Here is a 21,593-nt window from a genome sequence, read left to right as displayed (position 1 = left end):
TGAGGAGCCTTTCAACCTGTGACGTCACGCTACTTCCGGTACAGGCAAGGCTTTTTTTTATCAGCGACCAAAAGTTGCGAACTTTATCGTTGATGTTCTCTACTAAATCCTTTCAGCAAAAATATGGCAATATCGCAAAATGATCAAGTATGACACATAGAATGGATCTGCTATACCCGTTTAAATAAAAAAAATGTCATTTCAGTAGGCCTTTAAGAACAGCTCTTTCTTTCATTCAAATATTTCAGGTTCATTTTTATACTTAGAAAACTCATCCCAAGGGCCTGATCTGGTGTGCTTTAACCTGTGGTATATTCCCCATGATCTTACTTTAATCACAAACGGGCTCTTTTGGGGTTAATTTTAACCAGGATTAAGCATTGTATTAAAAAATGATGAACACAATAAAACAAAGTATCAGTTCACAACACTGATTTTAATGTTTTTTTCTCAGCCTACAGTATCGCCAGCGTCTTCAGCTGACATGGCTCCTATCTCCTCTGGCTCATCCACCTGGACCTCCTCTGGTATTCCATTTTCCTTTGTCTCCATGGCGACAGGCATTGGACCGTCCTCCAGCGGTAGTCAAGCAACAGTGGCTTCCGTGGTGACCAGTACCTTGCTCGCCGGCCTTGGCTTCAGCGGGGGGGTCATCTCCTCTTTCCCCAGCTCGGTCTGGCCGAGCAGAGCGCCAAAAGACAACCGAGAGGTGGCGAGCGACGACGGTGGCAATAATAAGGGTCAAGAGGATGACGAAGACACGGAAGGGGAGGACGGGGAGGAGGAAGAAAAGAGCAAAAACAACAAGAAGCAACATAAATCGTCAGTAAAGGAAGAGAGGGGTCTGCCGGGGTGGGGGGCGCATGGCCAGGGAGAGGAGCAGACCCAACAAAGCAACCAAGAGAGCAAGGCTGGGAATGAACCCAATGATGACGCAGAGGTGAATGAAGATTCGATAAAGAGGCCACAGGCTGGAGAAGACCTGCGGGAGGTCTACTACCTAGTTGACTGTAACCACACCACCATGGAGAAAGATCTGGCACCCGAGGGCTCCCCAGTGGCACTTAGCTGGGAATGCTCACCTTTCTCCATGTTCACTGGTGAGTCACATTATCAGCACCGACAGTACCAACTGCTACACAGGTGTTCTCCTCCACTTCACTCAGTATTGGCAAACAATACAGAGCGCTCTCACATCTGTCAGGTGTTCCTATTCTATTCCGTCACGCTATGTTGTAGACGTGGCCTTCGGGAAGTTGTCTGTCAGGCCGGCTTAGCTTTTGTTGCGTGTGTGAATCAAATAAAAAGTCCAAACTAAATACAGTTGAATGTGTTTTTGCCGGGCAAGACACAATGGTTGCCAATGTCCAAACCCAGAGAAAGTGATGATGTTTCGCAGTAAAGTGGATGTTTGCGAAGATTAATGAGTGCGCCGTGAATGGTAGCTGGAGCTAAGTGCACACTTAATGCCTTTACCCCTAAAGCACACCCCTCAGCCATCCCCCAGCCCCTCCTCGCCTCCTTTGTGCGCCGCTCAGCAAAGACGTTTCGGCAGTGCACTGTATTAAGCAAGCAAACACCAAGGGACATCAATTCAATTTCAAGCGCAAGGCCAGACATTATTATGAACAAAAGCAATTTACGGCATTGCCTGGAAATAGCTTTCCTCACTCTCTTTGTCAACGCATATTCACTTTATTTTATTGTATTTCATAGCTGGCAGGACACAAGGTCAAAAGTTGCAAAGTTGCTCCACAACTGTGTTAAAGTGGGAATTGAATATATTCTCCTTGCAGCCTCTGAAAGGAGAAAGTGTTTTTTTTAATCCAATTGCATTGATGTATTTTGGTATATTAAACTGCTAGAAGGTAGGAGCTCAGGAATTTATGCAGCAAAGGTTGGCAGTTCGAACTCTGCTTCCTCTACCCTAGTCCTTGCTGTTTTGTCCTTGGCCAAGACACGTCATGAGTGTCTCTCACACTGATGTAGAAACATTAATACATTTTTGGAGGTGGTGGTCTGTTGGCACTAATTGGTAGCCATGTTTCTATCAGTATACACTATATTGCCAAAGGTATTTAGCCACCCATCCAAATGATGAGAATCAGGTGTCTTAATCACCCGGCCCAGCCACAGGTGTATAAAATCAAGCACAAAAGTATAGACATAGAGAGATTCTACAAACATTTGTGCAAAAATGGGCCGCTCTCAGTAATTTCCATAGGATGCCACCTGTGCAACAAATCCAATCCTCGCTCCTAAATATTCCAAAGTCAACTGTCGGCTTTATTATAAGAAAATGGAAGAGTTTGGGAACAACAGCAACTCAGCCACCAAGTGGTAGGCCACGTAAACTGACAGAGAGGGGTCAGCGGATGCTGAAGCGCATAGTGCAAAGACTTTCTGCACAGTCAGTTGCTACAGACCTCTAAACTTCATGTGACCTTCCAATCAGCCCACGTACAGTACGCAGAGAGCTTCATGGAATGGATTTCCATGGCCGAGCAGCTGCATCTAAGCCATACATCACCAAGTCAAATGCAGTGGTGTAAAGCACGTCGCCACTGGACTCTAGAGCAGTGGAGACGCGTTCTCTGGAGTGATGAATCATGCTTCTCCATCTGGCAATCTGATGGACCAGTTCGGGTTTGGAGGTTGCCAGGAGAACGGTACATTTCGGACTGCATTGTGCCGAGTGTGAATTTATGGGAGGAATTATGGTGTGGTGTTGTTTTTCAGGAGTTGGGCTTGGCCCCTTAGTTCCAGTGAAAGGAACTTTGAATGTTCCAGGATACCAAAACATTTTGGACAATTCCATGCTCCCAACCTTGTGGGAACAGTTTGGAGCGAGCCCCTGCCTCTTCCAACATGACTGTGCACCAGTGCACAAAGCAAGGTCCATAAAGACATAGATGATGAGTCTGGTGTGGATGAACTTGACTGGCCTGCACAGAGTCATGACCTGAACCCGAGAGAACACCTTTGGGATGAATTAAAATGGAGACTGAGAGCCAGGCCTTCTCGACCAACATCAGTGTGTGACCTCACCTATGCGCTTTTAGAAGAATGGTGGACTATTCCTGTAAACCCACTCCGCAACCTTGTGGACAGCCTTCCCAGAAGTAAATAACAACTGGACAGGACAGTTTTCATTTCCTGCTCACTATTAAATGTTACAATAAAAATATATATGTTATCAAACAATAAACATTTATTACCAAGTAAACACACACACAAAAGTATCTAAAATTTTAAATCATTGAATGTTTTTTTTTCAAACCTGAGAATCAGGTGCCTTGCTGAAGGGAGATTATTGATGTGACTTATTTTATTTAAGTCTCACAGTCAGTAATTAAACCTTATTCTCCATACATGTGCTGTTGTCGTTCTTAACCACTGGACCAGGGTTGTCAATTACCTGACGGTACAGGGGTGGCAGTCAGTGCCTGGCCTGTCTGGCCCTGCATAGATGGTCTAATTAAGGTTTGTTCAAGAGAGAAAAGGGCTTGCTAAGGCCTTTGACTTTGCACATCCTGGATGCCCTCGGAACGAGAAATGTTGACAATAGCATCCTAAAACTGATCTCTAAAGTCCAAAAACTGTGTCACCAATGTTGCCACGGAATATGGATCAACGGGACCAATTCGCCTAAAAAGTGCGGTCAAGCAGGGTTACTCACTTTCCCCACTTCTTTTCAATGTGGCGGTTGACCCGCAGCCTGATAAGCTCCAACATGTTTCCGTGTTGGTGATTGTAGGCTGACCTCTCTGGCTTTTGCAGACAACTTGGTTCTTTCAAGCGATTCCAGGGAAAGGATGTCTAAAATTCTTGCAGTTTTGGAAGCCTTTCTGGAACTGAGGGGCTTGAGAGTTGACGCAGGGAAATGTTGCTGGTTCCTGGCAAAGCTCAGGCCTGGGCAAAAAGTTGGCTGCGAACTGGACCCATGGAGCATTGGAGGATTCCCCCTCCGCATGTTGAAAGAGATAAGTCCATTGAGGATAAGTCGCACGAATATTAAGCCAAACTAAACGACAACATGGGGAAAATATTAGGTACTGAATTAAACAACAGAAAGCTCTGTTGTTTAATACATATGCAGACCTAAGTCTGCTGCACCAATCCGTTCATGCCGATTAAAAACAGACATTGCTCGTTGAATGTGACAAGTACATTCAAAATGAAATTAACAAGTGGTTACACTTCCTACAAGACACCACTAATGGACCGCTACATGGTAGGCACAGGGACGATGGACTGGGAATCACCAAGCTCTGTGCACTGGTGCCTATCCTCCAACTTGAAATCCTTCACAAACACTTCTCCTCCATTGAACATTGACAATGTCAATTTCCGATTTGGTGAAAAAGTGGGAGCGGATTACGAGCAAATGACACAGGGTGACTAATAATATCGATGAACTGGATAGGTCCAAAATATGAAAAAAAAGGCGGGAAAGACCTATGGTTAACAAATGGTGTTGCCTCACTGCAGAAGGGGTCGAACAGAAAGTCTTCTTCAATGATGCATTTAGCAACCACTGGATCTGGGGACAGAGTACCCATCTTAAGCAATCAGAAATTCTGATTTCTTTAAAACTCAGGACTAATATGTTGACACTGAAAACGACAGAGATGAGGGGAAAAAGTTGGATAGTTGCAGGCCATGCAATTCAGGGCCCGAGTCTATATACGTGCTTTGTACGTGCCCAAAACAGCAGAAACGACAAATGTACAACCACAATAGAATATTTGATATTCTGTCCACAGAAGGAACATCATTAGTTGGGTTAGCAGGTAGCGTGTGAGAAAAAGATACAAAGTAGGCATATGCTGGGTGCCAGATCTCACGCTTACCAAAGGTAAGTTGGTACTGATAGATGTGAGATTTGAAGTGAATGTTAACACACTAATTGCAGCTGGCTCACAAAAGGAGCTTAAATACGGAGGCCTCAAGTCAGTCAGAATCGGGTCCTGGAGAGTATGGGCCTGAACTAAATGGGACAAATAAAGTAGGCTAAACTCATCTTCCGTCCAACTCTTCTGCTCGCGGTTGATATGGTGAAAGTGGCCAGTACGCTATTCAGTAACCTCAAAAGTAACAAGACTTAAGAACTGGAAGAGTCATGAGGCGGACAAGGAGGGATTTTTGCGGAAAAAGTTGTTTTTTGCCGTGTTGCATGCACTGGTGAAAGAAGGGTTACCCAATCTGACTGCTACTCCCCTGACGAGGCTGGAGCCTGCAGAGCAGTCTGGGAGTGGAGCTTGCAGAAGCAGACAACGTGGAAGCGAATTCATTACGAGGAGGGGAAGGTGGCCCTCTGGAGGATGGGTATCACGTTTTTGCCATTCCCTTTTCGTGGGGCTTGGAAGGAGTTCTTTTACTTCAACTTCAAACATTATTTGACAAAAAATTCACTCGGAGTAGTGGGCGCAGGCCCACCGACTTGTGGCTCTAAACAAGTTCTTTGGCTGTGTTAATTTTTGAGTTTGGGGCAACGGAAAGCCCTTTCCTCCCACTGAAAACAATGCAAAGTCTCAGGTTGTCGCATGACGATAAATAATATACTAAGTTATAGTGAAAAAACTCCTTTGAAACTGCACATCCCCTATACGAGAGGAGGTGGCAGACACGAAATACCAATCTTCCCTTCCAGAGGGCCCCCTTCCTTTCCTTTGTATCTCTCCCCTTCCATGTAGTGCATTCTGTGGTCTCCACTTCCTTAATAGTTTGTAATTTAAGACAGGTATATAAAATGACAAAATGTAGCGTAATTTAGAGTAACAATTATGAAAGATTCCTTCAATGCACAATTACATTTCCGCAATCATTGTCAGCCACTATCTTGATCCTTTTGAGGGATGTGGACAGCTGTGTCAAGTCAGCCTCGTAATCAAATCTAAATTTACAGAGTTCATTTGTAGCAGTCAAGGTGTTGGTCACCTTTAGGGGCATGTAAAGTTGGCTGTCCTCAGCGTAACAGTGAAAACGAACACCCTATTTGCATATACTGTCGCCTAGCGGCGACATATAGCTACTGCAAAGATCAGGGCCAAGAACCGAACCCTGTGGAACTACGCACGTTACCTTAACATACTCCGAGGTCATGTTATTATGGGAGACGCACTGCATCTGTCACATCGGGGTCGCATGGTTTTGCAAAGGTAGTTTCCCCAAGATGCAGAAGGACATCAGAAGGACTTTGCTGGTCTCGCCATGGCTTCAGCTTTGGGAAGCTGCAAAGTCACACTGGGCCGAGCTTGAGACCTTAGCGGTGGAGTTTGAGATTTGGACGGCTGGGACTGACTTGCTGATCTCGTATTTTAAAAAAATGTCCTGTTAGTCAGCTATAGATAACTGAATGTCTTTAGAGGGAGGCTGACAGAATGAATTTAAGTAATTGTCCTTTTGGGAAAAAAAAAATATTCGTGGGGTGTGACGTCATCTGAGCGCTTAGTGACCTGGCTAACAGCCCAAGAGGTGAAATGTTTGCCAAAATGATCAATGGTATTGCCAAACATTGGGGGCAATGAAGTAAAATCTTCAAGGAGCTTGAGGGGTCGGTGCGTCTTGGTAGCGAGACGAAGCTTTTATGGACGGCTTCCGCCTTCGTCAATGCGCTCAGGACGGTGGACAGACGATGTCTTCAGGCCTAACTGAGTGAATGGGGACCAGCGAACCCTCAGGACGCCACATCAGACACCCGCTCTCCTCGGGAGAATAGCGGAGGGTTCCCGTCTCCATCGCCCTTATCACCAGCCACGTCTCCTCGTCCCATAGCTCCATGTCTTCCGGACAACTGACGTCCAATGCGGGGAAACTTGATGCTGGCAGTCTTCTGTCACGTCGGGGTCGCATAGTTTTGCAAAGGTCGTTTCCCCAAGATGCAGAAGGACGTCAGGAAGCAGCGTGCAGGTAAGAATGTGATTTATTCCCATAACAAGGCAAGAATATGCACGAGAAGCTACGGTAAACCTTAACAACAAGACTAGCCAACAACGGAGCAAGAAGCAAGTAATTCTAAACTCATATCCAAAAGGACACCAACGTAAATGTTGCGTCTTGTGAACAAGACTGCCAGGCAGAGCATGGCGCGAGGAAGGAATAAATAGCTCTCTGATTAGTGACCAGGAGCAGGTGAGCTTCTAGACCACTAATCAGAGGCAGGTGACAAAAATCAGCACCCAAGGCAACTAAAAACACAAACAAGGGTGCTGAAACAGAATTACCGTATTTCGTTGAATTGCCGCCGGGTATATAATATGCTTCTGCCTAGAATTACCGCCGGGTCAAACTCGTTTCGCAAAATAATTAGCGCATGCCTCGAATTACCGCCGGGTCAGAATTACCGCCGGGTTAAAATCGTTTCGCAAAATAATTAGCGCATGCCTAGAATTACCGCCGGGTCAAACTCGTTTCGCAAAATAATTAGCATATGCCTAGAATTACCGCCGGGTCAAACTCGTTTATCAAAATAATTAGCATATGCCTAGAATTACCGCCGGGTCAAACTCGTCACGTCACGATCGACACTTCACCTTTCATAGTTTTCAAAATGAAAGAGGCTAATTTCAATGATTTAAAATCGCAAAAAGGGAAGAAGATAAAGTGCTATTCAGTAGGATTTAAGGTCCAAGCTATTGAATATGCTAAAAAGAACACTAAGGAGGGAACTGCTCTGAAGTTTGGAGTGGATGCTTGCAGAATAAGAGATTGGTGTAGTATGGAAGGGAAGCTGATGGCGGAATACGAATCGGGAAGTGCGGGAAGTGAGAGGAAAAGGTTGAGGGCGCTAGTGATTCCAGGGATCATTCTTGCGACTACTCAGCTGCAGAAGAAGTGACAACAACAGTTTTCTAAACTGGACTTTCAATCGAAGCAGGAGGTAATAATTAAAGGAAGATCTCCATCGAGACAGAGAGACTTTTAAAACTGAAGAAAGATAAGGAAGACTTCTATAAACAAGTTATCGATGCTTTTGTTCAGAAGGAGTGGCACATGGACTTAATTTATAAGTAAAGGTAAGACCATAATAACCTTTTTTTTAATTAAATGTGCTTTTCATGATGGTATCCTTACATCACACTCAAATTTATAAGCGCAGGCCTAAATTTACCGCATGCCTTTGTTAAGCGCCGGAGTGAGAAGAGGTTTTAAATTAATTACCGCCCCGGCGCTAATTCAAGGAAATACGGTAACTACCAACTAAGGACATATCAAACTAAACGAAACAACATCCTTTCAGTAAGATAGTAGTTAAACCAAGAAAAGGCTAAGTCTGACATACCAATACGTGTTTTGATATGTTCTATTAACATGTTATGATCGACGTATCGAACGCAGCGCTGAGATCATGTCACATCAACACGGATGGTGCATCAGCATCCATAGTTAGCAATAGGTCATTAGTCACTTTTGCGAGGGCTGTCTCAGTAGAGTGATTTGTTCTGAAACCAGACTGAACGGCTTCACAGATTGTTCGACGTTAAGAGTTAATTTAGCTGCTGTGCAACAATTTCTTCGAAGATTTTAGATATAAAAGGGAGTTGCAACACCGGCGGGTAGTTTAGCATGTCAGAATCGAGGTTAGGTCTTTTGAGTAGAGTCTGAATAACCGCTGTTTTGAACAACACCAGAGTGAAGTGATACTAATATTTAGCACTGATGGTCCTAATATTACAAACAGCTCCTTGATAGGTTTCCCAGGAAATGGGTCGAGGGTTTTGTTTTGTTCCATTTACAAGTCGCAAGGGTTCCTCTCGTGTTATTACCTCAAAAAGAGAGATTATTTTGAAGAGCATTTGCCTTAGTACATACATTTGTGTCTGTGTTTACGGAACCCACTTGGAGCTGGGCCATGTTATCTTTAGTCTCCTCTCTAATGAGCTCAATCTTCTTAGTAAGGAATTGCATCAAGTCAGCAGCCGAGTGGGTGGAGTTACCGGGTGATGAAGAGAGGAGCATGTTTGAAAATATCCACGTTCCATGTGTGGATAGCCTCATTTTTCACTGATTTAAAACAGAAAAGGCAGTACATTGGCAGTCATTCTACCCACTGCAGATGTAAACTTAAGCATTCACACCAATGAGCATTTTAGATTGTCCAGTTAATTGTGTGAATGCTCCAAAGCATTTTGGCACATTCTACCTTCCACATTTTTCATCCGATTCAAACCATTCCAACTTTAAACTGTTCAGCCTATTCGGGAATCGTGGGCTTTCCCTTGACAAACTCCAAAAATTCCCAGATTTCCCAGAATTCCAGGTTTTTTGGGACATTTTTCCCATTCAAAATGAATTGGCCATTTTTCAAACTTTCACAATTTCCACATTTTTCAACCAATTCAAACCATTCCACCTTCAACACGTTTCACCATTCTGGAAATTCAAACTACTTTTTTTTTCCAAGTTAAAAAAAATTCCAGGATTTTCCAGAATTCCCGGTTTTCCAAAGCTTTATTTCCACCCTTTTTTCTGGTGACTTCTCCTTCGACATTTCAACCGTTCCACCGTCAAAACATTCCTCTTATCTAGGACAAAAAACGAAGTTTGTTTTTTGAACTGGAAAAATTCCCGTTTTTCCCGAAATTCCAGGAATTCCGTCATACCATTTCTCACTTCAACATGTTACTACTTCAACATTACTCGACCGATTTGAAAAATTCCAACACCAACCATTTCAACTCATTCAAACCAGACCATTCAAGTTTTTTATGGTGGGCGGCGTGGCGAAGTTGGTAGAGTGGCCACGCCAGCAATCGGAGGGTTGCTGGTTACTGGGGTTCAATCCCCACCTTCTACCATCCTAGTCACGTTCGTTGTGTCCTTGGGCAAGACACTTCACCCTTGCTCCTGATGGCTGCTGGTTAGCGCCTTGCATGGCAGCTCCCGCCATCAGTGTGTGAATGTGTGTGTGAATGGGTGAATGTGGAAATACTGTCAAAGCGCTTTGAGTACCTTGAAGGTAGAAAAGCGCTATACAAGTATAACCCATTTATTTATTCATTTACCAGTTTCAAATAAATTCCCGATTTTCCCGAAATTCCCTAATACCATTTACTACTTAAACATTTTTCGAACGATTTGAACAATTCCAACACCAACTAATTCAGCTCATTCAGGACATTCATGCTTCTAATATATATATTTTTTTAAATCCCTCTTTTCCCCAAATTCTCAAATTTCCAGGAAGTTCCCATTGAAATGTATGGGATGGTTTTCCAAGTTGCACAATTTTTCAACCAATTCAAACCATTCCAACATCAACACATTCCACTAATCCTGGACATTCAAACTAACACTTAACCCAAGTTCCAAAACAAATCCCATTTTTCCTAGAAATTCAAACGCTTCCAACATTCAAACCATTCCAACATTCAAACTATTCTTGCATTCATACTACATTCTGTCAGCATTTCAGTTCAACTTCAGCATTGGAGCATTCACAAGCAATTCCTTCAGGAAATTGCCTCTTCTAGTTAATACTTGGGAGTCAAAGACGCATGGAGAGGCAGTCATCACTTTCAACTCAAAACTGCAGCTTTAAGTGGTTTGAATCGATCAAAACCAGACTGATGCGTTTTTGATGCCTGACACCTGCAAACCAAAGTACAATGTATGAGAAAAACAGAACCACGTTAACCAATCAAAGCCTTACAGGCCATTCTCTTGCTGACAGGGGTAAGGGTAAGTAAACACTGCCACCATGTGGACAACTGATGTGGAGACAAACGTTTTGAAAAACTGCCTGTCTTCAATGAGGTTTATAAAACCTTTTTGGGGATGAAACACATTGGTTGTGTACATAGGCCTTGACCGGATTTGAAGGTAAATTATTGTTTAAATACTTATTTTTCTACATAATCTCCTCCGACATCCACTCTCCTCACTCACACTCTACCCACCACTTCAACTTCTTTATATTTCCCTCCCGTCTCACTCAAATCTTAGTGCTGGCCTACTTTCCTTCATGAGGAGAGCAGAATGATTTGGAAGGGGGCGGTGGAGGTGCCGCTACATTTATAGTTACATTTCAGGGAATGGTTTGTGGTGTAAATATCAGTGAATATCTTATTGTTTGCATTGAAGGCATTGCCTTTTTTTTTTTTTTTTTTGCACTCTGTGTTCCGGTTGGAATAAACAGACAAAGGAAATACCAGAAGTAGCCTGCACATTTTCTCTGTGCATGTTGAGATAAAGGTGATATATGTCAGTCATCTGTATTTTACGGCTCCTGGCTAAGCAGTAGATTGAAATGCGAGCATGCGAGCTGACTGCACCGTTTGTACTGAGTAGGCAGTGGTGGTGATGCCATGCCAAAATTAAGAGATTTAAATTCGATAATTCCCTCTGGGTGTGCTCTTATGATTAGCGACGGGTGTTGTTGACATTTTGACTGATCGTAAATTAACTCAACACTCAAATGTTAAAAAGCAATGCATTTATATTTTTACAGAATTATGTGACATTTGTGACATGTGGAGGAGTTCAAGTACCTCCACATGACTGGATCGTGAGATCGACAGACGGATCGGTGCAACGTCTTCAGTAATGCGGACGTTGTACCAATCCGTTGTGGTGAAGAAGGAGCTGAGCCGGAAGGCAAAGCTCTCAATTTACCGGTCGATCTACGTTCCCATCCTCACCGATGGTCACGAGCTTTGGGTTATGACCGGAAGGACAAGATCACGGGTACAAGCGGCCGAAATGAGTTTCCTCCGCCGGGTGGTGGGCCTCTCCCTTAGAGATAGGGTGAGAAGCTCTGTCATCCGAGTGGAGCTTAAAGTAAAACTGCTGCTCCTCCACATCGAGAGGAGCCAAATTAGGTGGTTCGGGGATCTGGTCAGGATGCCACCCGAAGTCTGGGCCTCTCCGCTTAGGCTGCTGCCCCCGCGACCCGGCCTCGGATAAGCGGAAGAAGATGGATGGATGGATTTGTGACATTTAAGTTGAACAAAGTACACCTCGAAACACTTCAACATAAAATGATAACTCAGTAATACGTTTAAACACAAGAAGAACATCTACAGCAAATTGTCATAATTATCACAGCAATTAAGAGAAACACAGAAAGTGCGAAAAAAAAAACAACCTGTCTTGCTTTTTTTCTGTTGATGCTGACAAGTCCAAGGTCCGTGAAGGTACCTCGTTAGCTGTGACTGTGATGAGGACTTGTTGCGTGGTTGTTTTTGTGCAGATCTGGGCAAATTAAGGTCCCGGGGGGCCGCATGCGGCCTGTTAAGGTTTTCAATCTGGCCCGCCGGACTTTACCAAATATTTTTTTTACATCTTTAAGATGGAAACTGTAGCTGCCATTATGATGTACTGTGATGTTTTCTAATTACCGTAAGTCCTGAACTATACAAAGTATTTCAATGGTTGGAATCTGCGCTTTTTCATGATATACTAGTTACTATGGTAATTTAATTAGTCACCATGGTAATGTAATTAGTTACTATGGTAATTTAGATAGTTATTATGGTCATGTAATTAGTTATTATGGTAATCCAAGTCACAGCAGCTCAGACGAGGCACCAAGCAGTGTGGGTGGGGAGCGTTTCCACAGAGTGTTTCCAGAGCGGCCAGCCTGAAATGCGGGTGTCGGGGACAAACGTGGAAGGAGATTTTTACAACAAAGTTGTAAAGGATTTTTTTTTTTTTTTTACCCTTCGCGTTCATATTTCGCTGTTTGTTGTGTTTCGCTTGATTGTAAAATATGTCGATGGAGAGTGTATGTGACGTTCATATGTTGTCAATTTTCAGTGTTTTATCGTTCATAGTTAATATTTTAAATCCCACATTCTTTATATTCATGTACATTCTGGGTGTCTAGTTCAGTAAAAAAAAAATATATATATATATTCCGTTTTTTAAGGCGGTCTGTCATAACGTTTTTTAGCTTTCAATCAGACATTATTGTGAGGTTTTGTATTAGTGTTCCTAAAAATAGATACACCAGACACATTTTTTTCTCTAAATTTGGCCCCCCGAGTGAAAATAATTGTCCAGGCCTGTTTTTGAAGCATTGTCGCGCTACTGGTGTTGTATCTTAGGGCTGTAATGACATTTTAAAAAGGAGCATCAGAGACTGTGCGAGTACAGACAAGACATCACTTGTACTATATCAAACACAAGCAGGTTGCTGGGTTTACATTCATTGAATACCCAAAAGCTACTTCTTTTTTCAGTCTGATTTCTACCGTTAATGTCACCATTATAGAACGGATCACGTTTCGGTCAATTTAACGTTGCATAGATTATGTTTTGCAGACCTCCAGATCTTCAAACTGCTTTCTGGCCGTTTCATCAGGATGCGTCAATTGGTCTGCCGTTTTATTTATGTGCCTCCACTTTGACCCTGCGTCCTCCCCGTCGGCCATGTTGTAGTTTTTCGTTCTTCCATAGCGAGTCTACTGACAGATTAAGTCATAACTATGCACTACTTTGTTTTAGAAATGGCAACAGTGGAGGATGCATGTGCATGTACGAGCCAGTCTGCCCCACAACAAGAGGATTGAGAAAAAGAAGGAACTTGACTACGTCGGAGTACAATGACAGACTTGCGCTAAGCTCTTTGGGTAAAACATTGCCATATGTGGAGATATCAACTGAAATCACTAATTGGAAAAACGTCAAAAATTGGGCAAACTCCAATCGGCTCATTTTAAAGAAGTGTAAAGGAAGACAAGATTATTTTATAAATATCTTTGCCATTCCTCCATGGTTTAATTTAAAATTTTCCGGAATTATGCAGATCTCAAATATACAAAAACAAGTACCAATAGGTAGGAAAAGTTGGTTTTGCATAATAGGTACCGTTTAAAATACTGACAAAATTGTCAAATGATGTATCACACCAATAAATGTAAGGATTTTTGCATTTAAATAATGGACATTTTATTGCATTTTACAAAACCTAAAACCAGTGAAGTGAGCATGTTGTGTAAATAATAAATAAAAACAGAATACAATGATTTGCAAATCCTTTTCAACTTATATTCAATTGAATAGACTGCAAAGACAAGATACTTAACGTTTGAACTGGTAAACTTTGTTGTTTTTTGCAAATATTAGGTCATTTGGAATGTGATGCCTGCAACATGTTTAAAAAAAGCTGGCTCAAGTGGCAAAAAAGACTGAGAAAGTTGATGAATCCCCATAAAACACTTATTTGGAACATCCCACGGGTGAACAGGCTAATTGGGAACAGGTGGGTGCCATGATTGGGTATAAAAGCAGCTTCCATGAAATGCTCAGTCATTCACAAACAAGGATGAGGCGAAGGTCACCACTTTTTCAACAAATGCGTGAGCAAATTGTCAAAAAGTTTTTCAACGAGCTATAGCAAAGAATTTTGGGATTTCACCATCTACGGTCCGTGATATCATCAAAAGGTTCAGAAAATCTGGAGAAATCACTGCACGTAAGCGATGATTTTACGGACCTTCGATCCCTCAGACGGTACTGCATCAAAAAGCGACATCAGTGTGTAAAGGATATCACCACATGGGCTCAGGAACCCTTCAGAAAACCACTGTCAGTAACTACAGTTCGTCACTACATCTGTAAGTGCAAGTTAAAACTCTACTATGCAAAGCGAAAGTCATTTATCAACAACACCCAGAAACGGCGCCGCCATCCAAGCAACATATTTTTCATTGACGCCCCTGCTTATTTCAGCAAGACAATGCCAAGCCACATTCTGCACGTGTTATAACAGTTTGGCTTCGTAGTAAAAGAGTGCGGGTACTTGACTGGCCTGCCTGTAGTCCAGACCTGTCTCCCATTGAAAATGTGTGGCGCATTATGAAGTGTAAAATATCACAACTTAAGCTGTACATCTGTCAGGTTGCGTTGGTGACGAACCCCAAGTTGCAAAGATGGCGGCAGGCATTGAGCAGGAAAACATGATATAATGTTCAAAATAAAGCAAAAACACAAACTAGGAACAGGCAAAATGGAAACAGGAACCAGAAAACAGAAAAACTGGAAATAGCTAACGGCTAACAGGCTCTGGCTAACAGGAAAACAAGAAGCTAGGAGAAAACAAACTGTAAATAGCTATAAGTAACAGCTTACCGCTATGACGACAGCGACAAGAACAGGTAGACACTAAAAAAATCCAGCACTGACTGGAGGTCAAATCAGGTCTAAATAGTAGCTGGCTGATTGACACCAGGTGTGGCCAGGTGCCAATCAGCCACAGCTGAGGGGACAACACTCAGAGAGACAAACAGGAAACTGAACCAAAATAAGAGTGCTGACAGGAAATAAAACAAACACAGAGGAAAAACTAAAACTTGACCAAACTGTCAGGGACAAGCCTGACAACATCAAGCAAGAAAGGGAAAAAAATCCACCTGAAAAGCTTCAAAAATGTGTCTCCTCAGTTCCCAAACGTTTACTGGGTGTTGTTAAAAGGAAAGGCCATGCAACACATTGGTAAAAAGGCCCCTGTGACAACTCTTTTGCAATGTGTTGCTCCTATTAAATTCTAAGTTAATGATTATTTGTCCAAAAAAATTAAGTGTCTCAGTTGGAACATTAAATATCTTGTTTTTTGCATTCTATTCCATTTGATATAAGTTGAAAAGGATTTGCAAATCATTGTATTCTGTTTTTATTTACGAATTACACAACGTGCCAACTTTACTGGTTTTGGGTTTTGTACTATACCTATCCATTAGAATTGTTAGCGTTGCCGAATTGTGTCAAATTCATCGATTGATTGGTTGATTGATTGAGACTTTTATTAGTAGATTGCACAGTTCAATGTTTAAGTGTTTAAGTCGGGGTCCACGTTAATCAATTCATGGTAATTCAAACATGACTATTTATATTTGGTAATCAGGTTTTCTTTAGGTTAAAGGTAAGGAGTTAAGGTTGTACTTGACCTTCTGTAACTTCCGCAAGAGAACAACGAAACCATAATTTGTTTGGTCGTCAGAGTTATGGATTGGTTGTGTCTTGAATATGGAGTAGAAACTATGGCATACTTTAAATGATGATAATCTGTATCCACTTTTACCTTCAAATACAACAACTGCAGTGAGCTCAGACAATCAGTTAAATGACTGGTTGTACGTGCACAGGTAGTCACCAACATGGAGGAGTCAGAGCATTGAGAAGCTGTGTCAATGTATTGATTGATGGTACATATACATAGTACTAATACAAAAATGTGGGTTTAGTTGTGCGCTTTATTTTTTTTAATTCCACAGGCAATTCTACTACCATGATCAAGCGGCGTCCCCAGGTGAGAGCTGGGTCTCGACTGGACCGCGTGGACTGGATGGTGGCGTTTATGGTGGTCTCAGCTCTGTCCTTCCTCTCTCTTGCTCTGCTGCTGGTTCTGCTTACCTACTGGAAGTAAGTGGCACTGACGTTTAAAGGGGAACTGCACTTTTTGGGGGGAATTTGGCTTATCAAGCACCCAGATGTTTTTCTTTTTTTAATGACATTTTAACTGGTAAACACACGCCAGCAAAAGTCAGCTAACAATGGAGGTAATGCAGGTTTGTGCGGTATACCGGTACTAGTATAGTATCACGGTACTAATGAATCAAAAACGTTACTATACTCTTGTGGAGGTCTCGCTCCTCCGGGTTCCTTGGACCACCAATGACGGACATGACAGCTGTGTTCATCTTTGCGACCAATGATTTATTTTGCAACATTTTCTGTCCGTCTCGCTCTCTTTCTCGTTTGTCCTCTGGTTCCACCATCAACAACAACACCCTCTCCTTCCCGACTGCTGCCTTTAACAGAGCGACAGGTGATCAGGTGTCATTTACGCACCTGTCGCTGATCTCGAGGCCGGTCCTGGCACACCCTGCTTTACTGCAGGCCCGCAGGCCACGCCCCCCACCCCACAACTCTGTTTGAAAAGTACCGGTTCTCTATTTTTTTTTTTTTTTTTTTCAACGGGCATTACGGCGCGTTGTCGTCATGTCATGACATTGCTGGGTTGACGAGCAGAGGGGCATGTTCGGCAGCGCACAATCACGGAGTACTTACAAGCAGACACATAGTGTAGACAGAAAAGGGAGAATGGACGCATTTTGGTCTAAAAACTAACGATAAAGGTGAAGTTATAACTCTGAAACGCCCTCAGGAAGAGGTACTTTAAGACATGGCCAGCTAGCTAGGAGCGAACATCCATGTTTTAGGTACTTCTGAATCACTAATCCTCGCCTCCATGGCGACGAATAAAGTGAGTTTCTTACAAGTACCATTATCACTGCAGGACGAGGCATAGCTAAACATGCTTCACTACACACCGTAGCTCACCGGCGTCACAATGTAAACAAATGCCATGGGTAGATCTACACCTAACATCCACTGTAATGATACCAAGTACATGAGGGTATCTAGTCGATACTACTATGATTACATCTAGCACTGCCACGCCCCCGTCTGATGGTGCTCTGTCCTCAGCACCATGGACAGAGGCTGTGACCTTTGCTCCTGCAGGCAGCGCTGGCCACCTCTCCCTCCACAGTATCGTTTTTGACTCATTAGTACCGCAATACTATATTAGTACCGGTATACCGTACAACACTAAGTTCCAGACAGACTCTGACCAAGTTTTGATTTAATACCGTCACACGTCATGGAATTATTGCGATGATTTTGATACCGAAATACCGCAGCATTTATAAATCTGTTACACCTCTAATAAAAAATGAAAAATGTGTTATTTTCCTATATAGGGATTGTGAACGACGGGCACAATTCCATCCCATTCCATGCAGTTTCCCTTTAACAACTACATTCATATTAGCGACATTCAAAGCTGAGATGAAGGAAGTCAGTCATTTGCATTTAATCAGAGTTTGAATCTATTGCTGCAAAATGTCCAACGCATTGTGACAGCTCAGAGAGCGAGCTGCACTTGCCAAGTGCTAATAAAAAGATTGATGCTAAAATTGTTGGTCAAAATGGCATCAGGCTGGAATGCTACTATGCCAGCAGTATTTGAGTAAGGCTGGCCGGAGGAGAACATACCCTTCTATTCTAATCAATCCAGCTGTCGACGCTGGTCATGCATCAGCTTGTGTTACACTCACTCTTAATCTGTCACCCCAGTCTTTTTTTAGGCTTCAAGTCGAGTTTCCTTTATTTTACGTGACGAAAGATTTGGTTCCGAACACCTGTCTTAAATACCGCATGTTCACAATACTGAATCTACCAACTTGAAGACAACAGAACATCTAAATGATCAAGTTTTGTTTTACTTAACCTCTTGAAAAAATAATTACATGGGATAGAAATCCGGGAAATACAAGATTTCCTGAAACTGGACACAAAAAAACTGATTAAAAGGTTTTAAAAACGTTTAAAAACCTTAGAACATACTAGGGTTGTACGGTATACCGGTATTAGTATAGTACCGCGATAATAATGAATCATATTCGGTACTATACCGCCTCTAAAAAGTACCGGTCCCCCATGCCCCCCCCCGCCCCCCCCCTTGGCGCCCAGTTAGATTGTTTAAAGGGTTCTTAAAACCAGGTCCAGTCCAGATTATGTCCAGGTCGGGCTCAGCAACACACACCTTCATTTGTGTACACTGCAAATTAGGGTACACAACAGATTGCATATAATCTATAAACAAAATTACATTTTCAAAATAAGCATTTATGTACAGTCCAGATTATGTCCAAATCGGACTCAGCAACACACACCTTCATTTATGTACACTCAAATTAGGGAACACAACAACAGATTGCATATAATCTATAAACACAATTCCATTTTCAAAATAAGCCTTTGAGGACTTCCCATCTATTTTTATGTTTTTTGGCATCATTATCGGTTTCAACCATGTAACTTTCTAAAGTTAAAAAGTACTGAATAAATGTTTTAAAGAAAGTAATACTAAGTGAATATCTGTTTTTGGCCTTAAAAATTAACCTTTTACCGAGTACTATAATTAAATTGATCGATTACATCGATATTTTTTATCATCACAAAATCTTCTTTCATTGATATGTTATGTTTATAAACTCAGGAAATATGTCCCTGGACACATGAGGACTTTAACTGTAACTACTTGGTATCGGATCGATACCTAAATTTGTGGTATCATCCAAAACTATTGTAAAGTATCAAACAACAGAAGAATAAGTGATTATTACATTTTAACAGAAATTTAGATAGAACATGTTGAAAGAGAAATTAAACAGATATTAACAGTAAATGAACAAGTAGATTAATAATTATTTTTCTACCTCTTGTCCTTAATAATGTTGACAAAATAATAGGTAGATAAATGACACAATATGTTACTGCATATGACAGCAGACTAATTAGGAGCCTTTGTTTGTTTACTTACTACTAAAAGACAAGTTGTCTAGTATGTTCACTATTTTATTTAAGGACTAAATTGCAATAATGAGCATATGTTTAATGTACCCTAAGATTTTTGGTTAAAATAAAGCCATTAATGCCATTTTTTGTGGTCCCCTTTATTTAGGAAAGTACCGAAAAGTATCAGAATACATTTTGATACCGGTACCAAAATATTGGTATCGGGACAACACTGGTACATCAACCCCTTCCCAGTTTGTTTTTTTTGCACATTTTATTTTGTACATATATGCTGCGTACATCTATGGAACGCAGGTACACACTTGAAAAGTGAAGAATTTACACAGGCGCTTGTGTTTATTCCTAAATTTAACAAGGCAGTGCCTACCAGAAAACTATTGAATGCTATTTTCATCCTCCTCCTGCGCACTGAAAGCCCTGAAGTGGTCTTCTTCGGTCTTGATGTTGAATAGACTCAGAATTACTTTGTCCGACATTTTCTCAGTCTTGTTTTCACTTTCACTTATCATCTATTCGTTCATCGAAAAGTTCCGTGCAGCAGGCTGTATATCCTGTTTGTTAGCCAGGTCGATCACCTTCAACTTGAAAGTGGCATCGTTTCATCATGTCTTCGCCATGAGGTCCACAACACGCTAAATGGCCGGCTGAAAAATTGCAAGGGTGCGTTTGATTTAATGTGAAGAATTTCATTGGTACACCGTGACACGTTAGGGAATTTCATTGGTCGGATGTGACGAGGCTAAACATTTTCAGCGGCATGAAGCCATTCAACACGGAAAAAAACAATATTTTTTAACCACATGGTTCAAAGCGTTGGAAAACAGTTGCAGCGAATAGACAAGGAACATCAGTATGTCAAGTTACCCTTTACTACAGTGGAAATTAGCTTGGAGACATTGGATTACCATCTGTAACAATATGGCTGTGCTTCCAGTCTTTGCGTTATTTTAGCTAGCTTGTGTTTTCATGTGATACCCACTAAAGTTTTGTTTTGTAAATGTTTATGTATAATCTATTGAATATTTCATGAGGTAATTGATTTATTCCCCCATGTTTGCACTAAAATATCTGACCAAGTACTCTTGGTCAGGTATTTTAGGTCAGGCATTCTTAGAAGGGGTAATTAATAAAGATTGCCAGCAGGGGGCAGTGTGGCATTTGCCTGGCTTTCGGTCTTTTAAAGTTTAAATTAAATGTTGACTTTAATATTCTTCAAGTTAAAGTTAAAATCCCAACGATAGTCACACACACACACTAGGTGTGGTGAAATTACCCTCTGCATTTGACCCATCACCATGTTCCACCCTCTGGGAGGTGAGGGGAACAGTGAGCAGCAGCGGTGGCCACGCTCGGGAATCATGTTGGTGATTTAACCCCCAATTCCAACCCTTGATGCTGAGTGCCAAGCAAGGTGGCAATGGGTCCCATTTTTATAGTCTTTCGTATGACTCGGCCGGGGTTTGAACTCAAGACCTTCCAGTTTTATATCTAAATGTTAAATCTAAACATACAGTCGCGATCAAAAGTTGATATACACTTGTAAAGAACATAATGTCATGGCTGTCTTAAGTTTCCAATAATTTCTAAAACTCTTATTTTTGTGTGATAGAGTGTTTGGAGCACATACTTGTTAGTCACAAAAAATATCCATGAAGTTTGGTTCTTTTATGAATTTATTATGGGTCTACTGAAAATGTGACCAATTCTGCTGGGTCAAAAGTATACATACAGCAATGTCAATATTTGCTTACATGTCCCTTGGCAAGTTTCACTGCAATAAGGCACTTTTGGTAGCCATCCACAAGCTTCTGCTTGAATTTTTGACCACTTCTCTTGACAAAATTGGTTCAGTTCAGCTAAATGTGTTGGTTTTCTGACATGGACTTGTTTCTTCAGCATTGTCCACATGTTTAAGTCAGGACATTGGAAAGGTCATTCTAAAATCTTCATTCTAGCCTGATTTAGCCATTTATTTACCACTTTTGACATGTGTTTGGGGTAGGGATGTCCGATAATGGCTTTTTGCCGATATCCAACTCTTTAATTACAGATACCGATATCAATTGATACCAACCGATACGGATGTATACAGTCGTGGAATTAACACATTATTATGCCTAATTTGGACAACCAGGTATGGTGAAGATAAGATTAAAAGATTAAAGATTAAAGTACCAATGATTGTCACACACAAACTAGATGTGGTGAAATTTGTCCTCTGCATTTGACCCATCCCCTTGGGCAGCAGCGGCAGGTCCTTTTTT

The 21,593-nt window shown here is 41.8% G+C and overlaps 1 protein-coding gene across 1 annotated transcript in view; it reads left to right on the top strand.

The window, feature by feature from the left end:
- Positions 1-21,593, top strand: part of LOC133643376 (receptor-type tyrosine-protein phosphatase gamma-like) — a 705,805-nt gene that overhangs the window by 620,464 nt on the left and 63,748 nt on the right. Inside the window, exons 13-14 of the mRNA XM_062037895.1 lie at positions 455-1,100; positions 16,218-16,365. Coding sequence (XP_061893879.1) covers positions 455-1,100; positions 16,218-16,365 — 794 coding nt within the window. The remainder of the gene's footprint in view (positions 1-454; positions 1,101-16,217; positions 16,366-21,593) is intronic.

This window comes from Entelurus aequoreus, linkage group LG26 (genome assembly GCF_033978785.1).
Source record: "Entelurus aequoreus isolate RoL-2023_Sb linkage group LG26, RoL_Eaeq_v1.1, whole genome shotgun sequence".
NCBI lineage: Eukaryota > Metazoa > Chordata > Actinopteri > Syngnathiformes > Syngnathidae > Entelurus > Entelurus aequoreus.
Note: the sequence above shows the minus strand (reverse complement) of the source record. Positions and strands in the feature narration are given on the sequence as shown.